Below are 12944 nucleotides of genomic sequence, written 5' to 3'. Positions count from 1 at the left end.
CTGCGGCCTAGCAACTCCATCTGAAAGTTCCCTCACGACTCAGGCATTAACCTCTTCACGTGCCATGCACTCGGACACTAAGTTCAAGTTGCTAACATGGTCTCAAAGTTGACCCGGCCCTACAGTGGCCTGGGGATCTCCATTCTTCAGGCGGGGCTCCCAGCACTTGCCACGCGCGACTTCAGCGGCATGCCTGGAGATCGCTGACGCACAAGGCTACAAACATCCGCTCCCCTCCACAGCCTCTTTGCCCCAAAAGTCTCCAACCTTCAAAGCCCATGCTGTGCTCCTAGCAACCATCCAACCATTTCTCCACGAGGCCATGGCAATCGTCCCCTTGCACATCTCTGCACAGCCCACATTCCTCCTCAGCGATCCCCAGCTTTTCTGCGCTTTTGGAAAGGCATCTGAAACTGCTGGCAAACCTTCGCTACTCCAGCCACAGAAGCCCAGCCCCTGCCCTCTTGCTCCCACGTGATGTCCTCTAGACCCCCGTGCCTCTTCAGAGCCATCCCCTCCAAGGACGCCACACCTCGCACGGACCAACGAGCCCTGAACAGGACACGCTCTTGCAGGCGAGGGCTCTGGCAATCCCAAAACACAACCCCATTGCTTTCACGGGGGACAGTCCTCTTTGGCCCTGCGGCTGCCTCATCCACTGGGCCACGCATCTCCAAACCGGACCCTTGCTCCAGGGCCACAGCCAGCGGAGCAAGCACGACAGGAAGAGCAAAGCCCCTCCCTTGCGCCGCCTTCCTCACCTGCCTCGTTGATGGCTCCTCCCAAACACAGCAGCTGGAGCCCCTGCCTCTGTGCAAGGACACACTCAGGCCTCCAAGGCCCACGTGCACACACAGCCCCTTGAACACTGCCACTGCCTCTGGGCATTGACCCCAGCAGGGGAAACGCCAGCCCCCGCCCACTGACATCACCGCACATGCCTTGCAACCACAAAAGGAAAACAGCGGCTAAGATGAAAATAAAGGCAAGCCACCAAGTGAAAGGAAAAGTCACCACAGCCACCAGCAGGGCTTTGCGGGTGGAAAGCATGCTTGGCCACAAAGAGAGACTCAGCAGCACAGCACGGACCGCGCAGCTGGCCCGGCAGGTGAAGGGCAACAGCCAAGAGCCCACTCCGCCACACCTGACAACGACGCCTCCGAGACACAGCTTTCGCAAGGCCGGCACGCCGCTGCCACCACAATCCCCGACCACGGACACCCCGACCAAACACTTCCCCAAAACCTACACAGCCACCAGTACAGACTGGAAAGTACAGGCAGAAACTGCGGACAATCGGAAAGCGATGAAGGGAAAGCGGCCTCGCATACAAAGCCGCGCACCCAGAGCCACCCCAAGCACAGCCACCAGCAGCACCAGCCAGCCTCACCAGGCTCCTCCTGCCCAACAGCACCCAACAGCACCCACAGAGACTCACCATGCTTGCGCCCACAGCCACACAGCCACGCCTGCCGCACGCCGCCCCGGCCCTCCTGCTCCTCCTCACCGCTCTGGCCGGCACCCTGGCCTGCCAACACCTCTGGACACACGAGGACACCTTCCCCGGCGACGCTCTCCGCCTCCTCCAGGACATGGCTGTCGGCCACACGCAGCCCTGCCACCTGCCAGAGCCGCCCTTCTTCCCCGCCAGCCTGCTCCACCACAACCTGCAGCCCCACCAAGCCGCCGCCACCGCCCTGCGCATCCTGCAGCACCTCTTCCACACCCTCAGCTCCAACAGCACCCGCCAGCACTGGCCCGGCCAGGCTCGCAACCACCTCCTCAACAAGCTGCAGCACCACATCCACCACCTGGAGCAATGCCTCCCCGACAACGCCACGCCCTTCAAAGGACCACGCAACCCGCTGCTCGCCATCAACAAGTACTTCAGGGACATCCACCTCTTCCTGCACGCCCACAACCACAGCGCCTGCGCCTGGGACCACGTCCGCCTCGAAGCTCGTGCCTCTCTACTGCACCTCCACAACCTCACACGCGCCATGCGCCGCTAGCGCCAACGCCCACCCGCCCAGCCACACCGACGCCCCAAACCCACCTCCAACCCCACGCCTCCTCTCACCTGGGACCGCACACAGGCCCGCAACAACCGCACGGCACCCGCAGCCTTCAACCGCTGCGTCTCCAGCGATTCCGCTGCTCATACTGATATGGACAAAAGACCTTCTCCACTTATTTATTGACTTATTTATTGACTTATTTATTTCATTTCTCTATTTATTCACGTATTTATTTTTTCTACCTCTTCACTTATTTATGCCAGTCCAAATAAAGACTTATGACAAAACACTTGCCACTGCCTCTCCTCTCTCGAGCACTGCAAGCACTCTTTGCGCCAGGGGAAAGCCATCTCCGCCCAACGCCTACTCCAAGCCCTGCTGCAAACAGCCCCCGACCCCTCTTCTCAACGCCGCCTGCCCAAGCAGCAGCCCCTGTGCAAAAGCACTGCCAGCCTTTGGCCAACACCATGGAAGCACAAAAAGAAAAACACCCAAAGGCTGCTCAAGAGCACCGCTGCACCTCATCTGCTTTATCCATACCTTGCTCCATCCATCCATCCATCCAATCCATGGCCCTCTGACTCACAGACAACGACGTCATGCGGGACACCGTCAAGCACTTTGCACAAAGCCAGGCACACCAGGTCCCTTTCCTTGCCCCTCTCCACCACTGCTGTGGAGCCCTAAGCATAGAACAGCACCAAAACTGCCAGGAATGGTGATTTTGCACTTTGGAATGCCATGCTCCCTGTTCCCAATCACCTCTTGCTTTTCCATTGGCCTTAACATAGTCTCCCGGAGAAGCAGCCTCATCTTCTTGCCTCACACACAGCTCAGCCTGAATGCTCCGTACTTCCCACACTCTTCTCCTTTTCCCTTTCTAAAAACGGGGCTTATACTTCCCTTCTACCGCTTCTTGGGCATTTGGACTGACAGACACCAGCTTTCAAAAACGATGCACTGCGGCCTAGCAACTCCATCTGAAAGTTCCCTCACGACTCAGGCATTAACCTCTTCACGTGCCATGCACTCGGACACTAAGTTCAAGTTGCTAACATGGTCTCAAAGTTGACCCGGCCCTACAGTGGCCTGGGGATCTCCATTCTTCAGGCGGGGCTCCCAGCACTTGCCACGCGCGACTTCAGCGGCATGCCTGGAGATCGCTGACGCACAAGGCTACAAACATCCGCTCCCCTCCACAGCCTCTTTGCCCCAAAAGTCTCCAACCTTCAAAGCCCATGCTGTGCTCCTAGCAACCATCCAACCATTTCTCCACGAGGCCATGGCAATCGTCCCCTTGCACATCTCTGCACAGCCCACATTCCTCCTCAGCGATCCCCAGCTTTTCTGCGCTTTTGGAAAGGCATCTGAAACTGCTGGCAAACCTTCGCTACTCCAGCCACAGAAGCCCAGCCCCTGCCCTCTTGCTCCCACGTGATGTCCTCTAGACCCCCGTGCCTCTTCAGAGCCATCCCCTCCAAGGACGCCACACCTCGCACGGACCAACGAGCCCTGAACAGGACACGCTCTTGCAGGCGAGGGCTCTGGCAATCCCAAAACACAACCCCATTGCTTTCACGGGGGACAGTCCTCTTTGGCCCTGCGGCTGCCTCATCCACTGGGCCACGCATCTCCAAACCGGACCCTTGCTCCAGGGCCACAGCCAGCGGAGCAAGCACGACAGGAAGAGCAAAGCCCCTCCCTTGCGCCGCCTTCCTCACCTGCCTCGTTGATGGCTCCTCCCAAACACAGCAGCTGGAGCCCCTGCCTCTGTGCAAGGACACACTCAGGCCTCCAAGGCCCACGTGCACACACAGCCCCTTGAACACTGCCACTGCCTCTGGGCATTGACCCCAGCAGGGGAAACGCCAGCCCCCGCCCACTGACATCACCGCACATGCCTTGCAACCACAAAAGGAAAACAGCGGCTAAGATGAAAATAAAGGCAAGCCACCAAGTGAAAGGAAAAGTCACCACAGCCACCAGCAGGGCTTTGCGGGTGGAAAGCATGCTTGGCCACAAAGAGAGACTCAGCAGCACAGCACGGACCGCGCAGCTGGCCCGGCAGGTGAAGGGCAACAGCCAAGAGCCCACTCCGCCACACCTGACAACGACGCCTCCGAGACACAGCTTTCGCAAGGCCGGCACGCCGCTGCCACCACAATCCCCGACCACGGACACCCCGACCAAACACTTCCCCAAAACCTACACAGCCACCAGTACAGACTGGAAAGTACAGGCAGAAACTGCGGACAATCGGAAAGCGATGAAGGGAAAGCGGCCTCGCATACAAAGCCGCGCACCCGGAGCCACCCCAAGCACAGCCACCAGCAGCACCAGCCAGCCTCACCAGGCTCCTCCTGCCCAACAGCACCCAACAGCACCCACAGAGACTCACCATGCTTGCGCCCACAGCCACACAGCCACGCCTGCCGCACGCCGCCCCGGCCCTCCTGCTCCTCCTCACCGCTCTGGCCGGCACCCTGGCCTGCCAACACCTCTGGACACACGAGGACACCTTCCCCGGCGACGCTCTCCGCCTCCTCCAGGACATGGCTGTCGGCCACACGCAGCCCTGCCACCTGCCAGAGCCGCCCTTCTTCCCCGCCAGCCTGATCCACCACAACCTGCAGCCCCACCAAGCCGCCGCCACCGCCCTGCGCATCCTGCAGCACCTCTTCCACACCCTCAGCTCCAACAGCACCCGCCAGCACTGGCCCGGCCAGGCTCGCAACCACCTCCTCAACAAGCTGCAGCACCACATCCACCACCTGGAGCAATGCCTCCCCGACAACGCCACGCCCTTCAAAGGACCACGCAACCCGCTGCTCGCCATCAACAAGTACTTCAGGGACATCCACCTCTTCCTGCACGCCCACAACCACAGCGCCTGCGCCTGGGACCACGTCCGCCTCGAAGCTCGTGCCTCTCTACTGCACCTCCACAACCTCACACGCGCCATGCGCCGCTAGCGCCAACGCCCACCCGCCCAGCCACACCGACGCCCCAAACCCACCTCCAACCCCACGCCTCCTCTCACCTGGGACCGCACACAGGCCCGCAACAACCGCACGGCACCCGCAGCCTTCAACCGCTGCGTCTCCAGCGATTCCGCTGCTCATACTGATATGGACAAAAGACCTTCTCCACTTATTTATTGACTTATTTATTGACTTATTTATTTCATTTCTCTATTTATTCACGTATTTATTTTTTCTACCTCTTCACTTATTTATGCCAGTCCAAATAAAGACTTATGACAAAACACTTGCCACTGCCTCTCCTCTCTCGAGCACTGCAAGCACTCTTTGCGCCAGGGGAAAGCCATCTCCGCCCAACGCCTACTCCAAGCCCTGCTGCAAACAGCCCCCGACCCCTCTTCTCAACGCCGCCTGCCCAAGCAGCAGCCCCTGTGCAAAAGCACTGCCAGCCTTTGGCCAACACCATGGAAGCACAAAAAGAAAAACACCCAAAGGCTGCTCAAGAGCACCGCTGCACCTCATCTGCTTTATCCACACCTTGCTCCATCCATCCATCCATCCATCCAATCCATGGCCCTCTGACTCACAGACAACGACGTCATGCGGGACACCGTCAAGCACTTTGCACAAAGCCAGGCACACCAGGTCCCTTTCCTTGCCCCTCTCCACCACTGCTGTGGAGCCCTAAGCATAGAACAGCACCAAAACTGCCAGGAATGGTGATTTTGCACTTTGGAATGCCATGCTCCCTGTTCCCAATCACCTCTTGCTTTTCCATTGGCCTTAACATAGTCTCCCGGAGAAGCAGCCTCATCTTCTTGCCTCACACACAGCTCAGCCTGAATGCTCCGTACTTCCCACACTCTTCTCCTTTTCCCTTTCTAAAAACGGGGCTTATACTTCCCTTCTACCGCTTCTTGGGCATTTGGACTGACAGACACCAGCTTTCAAAAACGATGCACTGCGGCCTAGCAACTCCATCTGAAAGTTCCCTCACGACTCAGGCATTAACCTCTTCACGTGCCATGCACTCGGACACTAAGTTCAAGTTGCTAACATGGTCTCAAAGTTGACCCGGCCCTACAGTGGCCTGGGGATCTCCATTCTTCAGGCGGGGCTCCCAGCACTTGCCACGCGCGACTTCAGCGGCATGCCTGGAGATCGCTGACGCACAAGGCTACAAACATCCGCTCCCCTCCACAGCCTCTTTGCCCCAAAAGTCTCCAACCTTCAAAGCCCATGCTGTGCTCCTAGCAACCATCCAACCATTTCTCCACGAGGCCATGGCAATCGTCCCCTTGCACATCTCTGCACAGCCCACATTCCTCCTCAGCGATCCCCAGCTTTTCTGCGCTTTTGGAAAGGCATCTGAAACTGCTGGCAAACCTTCGCTACTCCAGCCACAGAAGCCCAGCCCCTGCCCTCTTGCTCCCACGTGATGTCCTCTAGACCCCCGTGCCTCTTCAGAGCCATCCCCTCCAAGGACGCCACACCTCGCACGGACCAACGAGCCCTGAACAGGACACGCTCTTGCAGGCGAGGGCTCTGGCAATCCCAAAACACAACCCCATTGCTTTCACGGGGGACAGTCCTCTTTGGCCCTGCGGCTGCCTCATCCACTGGGCCACGCATCTCCAAACCGGACCCTTGCTCCAGGGCCACAGCCAGCGGAGCAAGCACGACAGGAAGAGCAAAGCCCCTCCCTTGCGCCGCCTTCCTCACCTGCCTCGTTGATGGCTCCTCCCAAACACAGCAGCTGGAGCCCCTGCCTCTGTGCAAGGACACACTCAGGCCTCCAAGGCCCACGTGCACACACAGCCCCTTGAACACTGCCACTGCCTCTGGGCATTGACCCCAGCAGGGGAAACGCCAGCCCCCGCCCACTGACATCACCGCACATGCCTTGCAACCACAAAAGGAAAACAGCGGCTAAGATGAAAATAAAGGCAAGCCACCAAGTGAAAGGAAAAGTCACCACAGCCACCAGCAGGGCTTTGCGGGTGGAAAGCATGCTTGGCCACAAAGAGAGACTCAGCAGCACAGCACGGACCGCGCAGCTGGCCCGGCAGGTGAAGGGCAACAGCCAAGAGCCCACTCCGCCACACCTGACAACGACGCCTCCGAGACACAGCTTTCGCAAGGCCGGCACGCCGCTGCCACCACAATCCCCGACCACGGACACCCCGACCAAACACTTCCCCAAAACCTACACAGCCACCAGTACAGACTGGAAAGTACAGGCAGAAACTGCGGACAATCGGAAAGCGATGAAGGGAAAGCGGCCTCGCATACAAAGCCGCGCACCCGGAGCCACCCCAAGCACAGCCACCAGCAGCACCAGCCAGCCTCACCAGGCTCCTCCTGCCCAACAGCACCCAACAGCACCCACAGAGACTCACCATGCTTGCGCCCACAGCCACACAGCCACGCCTGCCGCACGCCGCCCCGGCCCTCCTGCTCCTCCTCACCGCTCTGGCCGGCACCCTGGCCTGCCAACACCTCTGGACACACGAGGACACCTTCCCCGGCGACGCTCTCCGCCTCCTCCAGGACATGGCTGTCGGCCACACGCAGCCCTGCCACCTGCCAGAGCCGCCCTTCTTCCCCGCCAGCCTGATCCACCACAACCTGCAGCCCCACCAAGCCGCCGCCACCGCCCTGCGCATCCTGCAGCACCTCTTCCACACCCTCAGCTCCAACAGCACCCGCCAGCACTGGCCCGGCCAGGCTCGCAACCACCTCCTCAACAAGCTGCAGCACCACATCCACCACCTGGAGCAATGCCTCCCCGACAACGCCACGCCCTTCAAAGGACCACGCAACCCGCTGCTCGCCATCAACAAGTACTTCAGGGACATCCACCTCTTCCTGCACGCCCACAACCACAGCGCCTGCGCCTGGGACCACGTCCGCCTCGAAGCTCGTGCCTCTCTACTGCACCTCCACAACCTCACACGCGCCATGCGCCGCTAGCGCCAACGCCCACCCGCCCAGCCACACCGACGCCCCAAACCCACCTCCAACCCCACGCCTCCTCTCACCTGGGACCGCACACAGGCCCGCAACAACCGCACGGCACCCGCAGCCTTCAACCGCTGCGTCTCCAGCGATTCCGCTGCTCATACTGATATGGACAAAAGACCTTCTCCACTTATTTATTGACTTATTTATTTCATTTCTCTATTTATTCACGTATTTATTTTTTCTACCTCTTCACTTATTTATGCCAGTCCAAATAAAGACTTATGACAAAACACTTGCCACTGCCTCTCCTCTCTCGAGCACTGCAAGCACTCTTTGCGCCAGGGGAAAGCCATCTCCGCCCAACGCCTACTCCAAGCCCTGCTGCAAACAGCCCCCGACCCCTCTTCTCAACGCCGCCTGCCCAAGCAGCAGCCCCTGTGCAAAAGCACTGCCAGCCTTTGGCCAACACCATGGAAGCACAAAAAGAAAAACACCCAAAGGCTGCTCAAGAGCACCGCTGCACCTCATCTGCTTTATCCACACCTTGCGCCATCCATCCAATCCATCGCCCTCTGACTCACAGACAACGACGTCATGCGGGACACCGTCAAGCACTTTGCACAAAGCCAGGCACACCAGGTCCCTTTCCTTGCCCCTCTCCACCACTGCTGTGGAGCCCTAAGCATAGAACAGCACCAAAACTGCCAGGAATGGTGATTTTGCACTTTGGAATGCCATGCTCCCTGTTCCCAATCACCTCTTGCTTTTCCATTGGCCTTAACATAGTCTCCCGGAGAAGCAGCCTCATCTTCTTGCCTCACACACAGCTCAGCCTGAATGCTCCGTACTTCCCACACTCTTCTCCTTTTCCCTTTCTAAAAACGGGGCTTATACTTCCCTTCTACCCCTTCTTGGGCATTTGGACTGACAGACACCAGCTTTCAAAAACGATGCACTGCGGCCTAGCAACTCCATCTGAAAGTTCCCTCACGACTCAGGCATTAACCTCTTCACGTGCCATGCACTCAGACACTAAGTTCAAGTTGCTAACATGGTCTCAAAGTTGACCCTGCCCTACAGTGGCCTGGGGATCTCCATTCTTCAGGCGGGGCTCCCAGCACCTGCCACGCGCGACTTCAGCGGCATGCCTGGAGATCGCTGACGCACAAGGCTACAAACATCCGCTCCCCTCCACAGCCTCTTTGCCCCAAAAGTCTCCAACCTTCAAAGCCCATGCTGTGCTCCTAGCAACCATCCAACCATTTCTCCACGAGGCCATGGCAATCGTCCCCTTGCACATCTCTGCACAGCCCACATTCCTCCTCAGCGATCCCCAGCTTTTCTGCGCTTTTGGAAAGGCATCTGAAACTGCTGGCAAACCTTCGCTACTCCAGCCACAGAAGCCCAGCCCCTGCCCTCTTGCTCCCACGTGATGTCCTCTAGACCCCCGTGCCTCTTCAGAGCCATCCCCTCCAAGGACGCCACACCTCGCACGGACCAACGAGCCCTGAACAGGACACGCTCTTGCAGGCGAGGGCTCTGGCAATCCCAAAACACAACCCCATTGCTTTCACGGGGGACAGTCCTCTTTGGCCCTGCGGCTGCCTCATCAACTGGGCCACACATCTCCAAACCGGACCCTTGCTCCAGGGCCACAGCCAGCGGAGCAAGCACGACAGGAAGAGCAAAGCCCCTCCCTTGCGCCGCCTTCCTCACTGAGCCTTCCTTGCCTACCTCGTTGATGGCTCCTCCCAAACACAGCAGCTGGAGCCCCTGCCTCTGTGCAAGGACACACTCAGGCCTCCAAGGCCCACGTGCACACACAGCCCCTTGAACACTGCCACTGCCTCTGGGCATTGACCCCAGCAGGGGAAACGCCAGCCCCCGCCCACTGACATCACCGCACATGCCTTGCAACCACAAAAGGAAAACAGCGGCTAAGATGAAAATAAAGGCAAGCCACCAAGTGAAAGGAAAAGTCACCACAGCCACCAGCAGGGCTTTGCGGGTGGAAAGCATGCTTGGCCACAAAGAGAGACTCAGCAGCACAGCACGGACTGCGCAGCTGGCCCGGCAGGTGAAGGGCAACAGCCAAGAGCCCACTCCGCCACACCTGACAACGACGCCTCCGAGACACAGCTTTCGCAAGGCCGGCACGCCGCTGCCACCACAATCCCCAACCACGGACACCCCGACCAAACACTTCCCCAAAACCTACACAGCCACCAGTACAGACTGGAAAGTACAGGCAGAAACTGCGGACAATCGGAAAGCGATGAAGGGAAAGCTGCCTCGCATACAAAGCCGCGCACCCGGAGCCACCCCAAGCACAGCCACCAGCAACACCAGCCAGCCTCACCAGGCTCCTCCTGCCCAACAGCACCCAACAGCACCCACAGAGACTCACCATGCTTGCGCCCACAGCCACACAGCCACGCCTGCCGCACGCCGCCCCGGCCCTCCTGCTCCTCCTCACCGCTCTGGCCGGCACCCTGGCCTGCCAACACCTCTGGACACACGAGGACACCTTCCCCGGCGACGCTCTCCGCCTCCTCCAGGACATGGCTGTCGGCCACACGCAGCCCTGCCACCTGCCAGAGCCGCCCTTCTTCCCCGCCAGCCTGATCCACCACAACCTGCAGCCCCACCAAGCCGCCGCCACCGCCCTGCGCATCCTGCAGCACCTCTTCCACACCCTCAGCTCCAACAGCACCCGCCAGCACTGGCCCGGCCAGGCTCGCAACCACCTCCTCAACAAGCTGCAGCACCACATCCACCACCTGGAGCAATGCCTCCCCGACAACGCCACGCCCTTCAAAGGACCACGCAACCCGCTGCTCGCCATCAACAAGTACTTCAGGGACATCCACCTCTTCCTGCACGCCCACAACCACAGCGCCTGCGCCTGGGACCACGTCCGCCTCGAAGCTCGTGCCTCTCTACTGCACCTCCACAACGTCACACGCGCCATGCGCCGCTAGCGCCAACGCCCACCCGCCCAGCCACACCGACGCCCCAAACCCACCTCCAACCCCACGCCTCCTCTCACCTGGGACCGCACACAGGCCCGCAACAACCGCACGGCACCCGCAGCCTTCAACCGCTGCGTCTCCAGCGATTCCGCTGCTCATACTGATATGGACAAAAGACCTTCTCCACTTATTTATTGACTTATTTATTTCATTTCTCTATTTATTCACGTATTTATTTTTCTACCTCTTCACTTATTTATGCCAGTCCAAATAAAGACTTATGACAAAACACTTGCCACTGCCTCTCCTCTCTCGAGCACTGCAAGCACTCTTTGCGCCAGGGGAAAGCCATCTCCGCCCAACGCCTACTCCAAGCCCTGCTGCAAACAGCCCCCGACCCCTCTTCTCAACGCCGCCTGCCCAAGCAGCAGCCCCTGTGCAAAAGCACTGCCAGCCTTTGGCCAACACCATGGAAGCACAAAAAGAAAAACACCCAAAGGCTGCTCAAGAGCACCGCTGCACCTCATCTGCTTTATCCACACCTTGCTCCATCCATCCAATCCATGGCCCTCTGACTCACAGACAACGACGTCATGCGGGACACCGTCAAGCACTTTGCACAAAGCCAGGCACACCAGGTCCCTTTCCTTGCCCCTCTCCACCACTGCTGTGGAGCCCTAAGCATAGAACAGCACCAAAACTGCCAGGAATGGTGATTTTGCACTTTGGAATGCCATGCTCCCTGTTCCCAATCACCTCTTGCTTTTCCATTGGCCTTAACATAGTCTCCCGGAGAAGCAGCCTCATCTTCTTGCCTCACACACAGCTCAGCCTGAATGCTCCGTACTTCCCACACTCTTCTCCTTTTCCCTTTCTAAAAACGGGGCTTATACTTCCCTTCTACCCCTTCTTGGGCATTTGGACTGACAGACACCAGCTTTCAAAAACGATGCACTGCGGCCTAGCAACTCCATCTGAAAGTTCCCTCACGACTCAGGCATTAACCTCTTCACGTGCCATGCACTCAGACACTAAGTTCAAGTTGCTAACATGGTCTCAAAGTTGACCCTGCCCTACAGTGGCCTGGGGATCTCCATTCTTCAGGCGGGGCTCCCAGCACCTGCCACGCGCGACTTCAGCGGCATGCCTGGAGATCGCTGACGCACAAGGCTACAAACATCCGCTCCCCTCCACAGCCTCTTTGCCCCAAAAGTCTCCAACCTTCAAAGCCCATGCTGTGCTCCTAGCAACCATCCAACCATTTCTCCACGAGGCCATGGCAATCGTCCCCTTGCACATCTCTGCACAGCCCACATTCCTCCTCAGCGATCCCCAGCTTTTCTGCGCTTTTGGAAAGGCATCTGAAACTGCTGGCAAACCTTCGCTACTCCAGCCACAGAAGCCCAGCCCCTGCCCTCTTGCTCCCACGTGATGTCCTCTAGACCCCCGTGCCTCTTCAGAGCCATCCCCTCCAAGGACGCCACACCTCGCACGGACCAACGAGCCCTGAACAGGACACGCTCTTGCAGGCGAGGGCTCTGGCAATCCCAAAACACAACCCCATTGCTTTCACGGGGGACAGTCCTCTTTGGCCCTGCGGCTGCCTCATCAACTGGGCCACACATCTCCAAACCGGACCCTTGCTCCAGGGCCACAGCCAGCGGAGCAAGCACGACAGGAAGAGCAAAGCCCCTCCCTTGCGCCGCCTTCCTCACTGAGCCTTCCTTGCCTACCTCGTTGATGGCTCCTCCCAAACACAGCAGCTGGAGCCCCTGCCTCTGTGCAAGGACACACTCAGGCCTCCAAGGCCCACGTGCACACACAGCCCCTTGAACACTGCCACTGCCTCTGGGCATTGACCCCAGCAGGGGAAACGCCAGCCCCCGCCCACTGACATCACCGCACATGCCTTGCAACCACAAAAGGAAAACAGCGGCTAAGATGAAAATAAAGGCAAGCCACCAAGTGAAAGGAAAAGTCACCACAGCCACCAGCAGGGCTTTGCGGGT

At 58.9% G+C, this 12944-nt stretch overlaps 5 protein-coding genes across 17 annotated transcripts in view; 4 read left to right on the top strand and 1 right to left on the bottom strand.

Annotated features, from left to right (window-relative positions):
• LOC129133239 (ubiquitin-associated protein 2) overlaps nucleotides 1-12944 on the bottom strand; it is a 284552-nt gene that overhangs the window by 197082 nt on the left and 74526 nt on the right. The window lies entirely within an intron of this gene.
• LOC143692128 (interferon-like) lies at nucleotides 1440-2012 on the top strand. The gene has a single exon (XM_077171688.1). The coding sequence runs from the start codon at nucleotides 1440-1442 to the stop codon at nucleotides 2010-2012; it is 573 nt and encodes a 190-aa protein (XP_077027803.1).
• LOC143692153 (interferon-like) lies at nucleotides 4418-4990 on the top strand. The gene has a single exon (XM_077171721.1). The coding sequence runs from the start codon at nucleotides 4418-4420 to the stop codon at nucleotides 4988-4990; it is 573 nt and encodes a 190-aa protein (XP_077027836.1).
• On the top strand, nucleotides 7400-7972 carry LOC143692103 (interferon-like). Its single transcript, XM_077171663.1, has one exon. It carries the CDS (start codon nucleotides 7400-7402, stop codon nucleotides 7970-7972), a length of 573 nt encoding a protein of 190 aa, XP_077027778.1.
• On the top strand, nucleotides 9981-10944 carry LOC143692065 (interferon-like). The gene is made up of 2 exons (XM_077171601.1): nucleotides 9981-10191; nucleotides 10388-10944. The coding sequence occupies exons 1-2, from the start codon at nucleotides 9981-9983 to the stop codon at nucleotides 10942-10944; spliced, it is 768 nt and encodes a 255-aa protein (XP_077027716.1).

This window comes from Agelaius phoeniceus, chromosome Z (genome assembly GCF_051311805.1).
Source record: "Agelaius phoeniceus isolate bAgePho1 chromosome Z, bAgePho1.hap1, whole genome shotgun sequence".
Classification (NCBI taxonomy): domain Eukaryota; kingdom Metazoa; phylum Chordata; class Aves; order Passeriformes; family Icteridae; genus Agelaius; species Agelaius phoeniceus.
Note: the sequence above shows the minus strand (reverse complement) of the source record. Positions and strands in the feature narration are given on the sequence as shown.